This window comes from Oryza sativa, chromosome 3, assembly GCF_034140825.1.
Source record: "Oryza sativa Japonica Group chromosome 3, ASM3414082v1".
NCBI lineage: Eukaryota > Viridiplantae > Streptophyta > Magnoliopsida > Poales > Poaceae > Oryza > Oryza sativa.
Genome location: NC_089037.1, coordinates 27,588,128 through 27,589,579, shown reverse-complemented (window position 1 = coordinate 27,589,579; position 1,452 = coordinate 27,588,128). Strand labels below are relative to the sequence as shown.

The following is a 1,452-nucleotide window of genomic DNA, read 5'->3' as shown; positions in this document are numbered from 1 at the left end:
GAGAACTCCGTCAAGTATGGACCGTGCAGTATATTCTAGGACGAGGAATCAATAGCAAATGCAAAGCTAACTTAACCACAAATTCACTCACAAGAATTTTGGGATATTTTATTTTAACATGAGGATTATGGAATATGGACCCCAAAAAGTAAGAAATACCAATAATACCCCTCCTAAACCATCTATAAATACCCCAGCCCTTCACTTCTTCCCTCCCTTTTCCCTCACTCCCGTCTCTCCCACTCTAATACGTTCCTAATTACCATTATGCCCCTCATGCACCTCCTGGCCCCACCAGCGCAAGCCTTCGTCGTCGCGCCGCCGCGCGTCGCGCCCGCGTTCGACGGCGCCGCCGCGCCACCGCGTGAGGACGACCCAGCCGCCGACCAGCCGCCGGAGAGGGAGGCCGACGCCGACGAGCGGCGCCTCCGCCGGAAGATCTCCAACCGGGAGTCCGCGCGCCGGTCCCGCGCGCGCAAGCAGCGGCACCTCGACGAGCTCCGCGCGCGCGCCGAGCGGCTCCGGCGCTGCAACCGCGAGCTCGCGGCGCGCGGCCACGCCGCCCGCGGCCGCGCGGGCCTCGTCCGCCTCGCCAACGCGTGGCTCCGCGCCGAGGCCGCCGCCCTCACCCGCCGGCTCGCGGCGGCGCGCCGCGCGATCGCGCTCGGCCAGCTGTACCGCCCTGCCGCGGCGGCGGCGGCGGCGTCGGGACGTTCGAGCAGACGATCGCCTCGCTAATCGCGTAGCGCGCCGCCATGCACGCACGCATGCACGTTCTTGATTTGATTGGCTGCAGGTTAATTAATGGAAAGGCAAATGGATTTAAATATATCCTGAAATCCAAGCATAGCCTCTGGATATAAATCGTCAAGTAAAAGAATGAGAAAGAATTAATGGCATGACTAATTTGTGAGCCTAAATCGGTCAGAATGTTTAATTACTGGCCACCTGTATTTCCTGAGATCGTTGGATATTTCTATGCTTAGGTTCTCAGATTATTAGCACTGATGTCAACTGGCGAGACACATCAGAACTGATTTCATTTTTGACCTTCTTCGGAATTGATGATTTTGTCGGGAATTGAACTGATTTTCATGGAAGTCTCTTTTAAGTTTTTTGCATTCCAATTTCCAAACGATATCTGATAGTCTTAAGAGAGCCTACGTGTGAAGAGAGTACTCCACCTGCAGAAAGACGTTTTGGACAAAGATCTTTCATAATCTCATAAAGATTACTATTTGGCCTCGTTTAGTTCCCAAAAAGTTTTTCCCAAAAACATCACATCGAATCTTTGAACACATACATGGAATATTAAATGTAGATTAAAAGAAAAACTAATTGGACAATTAGGGAGGAAATCACGATACGAATCTTTTGAGCCTAATTAGTCCATGATTAGCTATAATTGCTACAGCAACCCACATATGCTAATGGCGGATTAATTAGGCTCAA

General features: G+C 51.7%; 1 protein-coding gene across 1 annotated transcript; it reads left to right on the top strand.

Annotated features, from left to right (window-relative positions):
* Positions 1–220: 220 nt before the first annotated feature.
* On the top strand, positions 221–1,100 carry LOC136355865 (ocs element-binding factor 1-like). Its single transcript, XM_066309037.1, has one exon. The coding sequence runs from the start codon at positions 268–270 to the stop codon at positions 736–738; it is 471 nt and encodes a 156-aa protein (XP_066165134.1). The 5' UTR covers positions 221–267; the 3' UTR covers positions 739–1,100.
* The last annotated feature ends 352 nt before the right edge of the window (positions 1,101–1,452 follow it).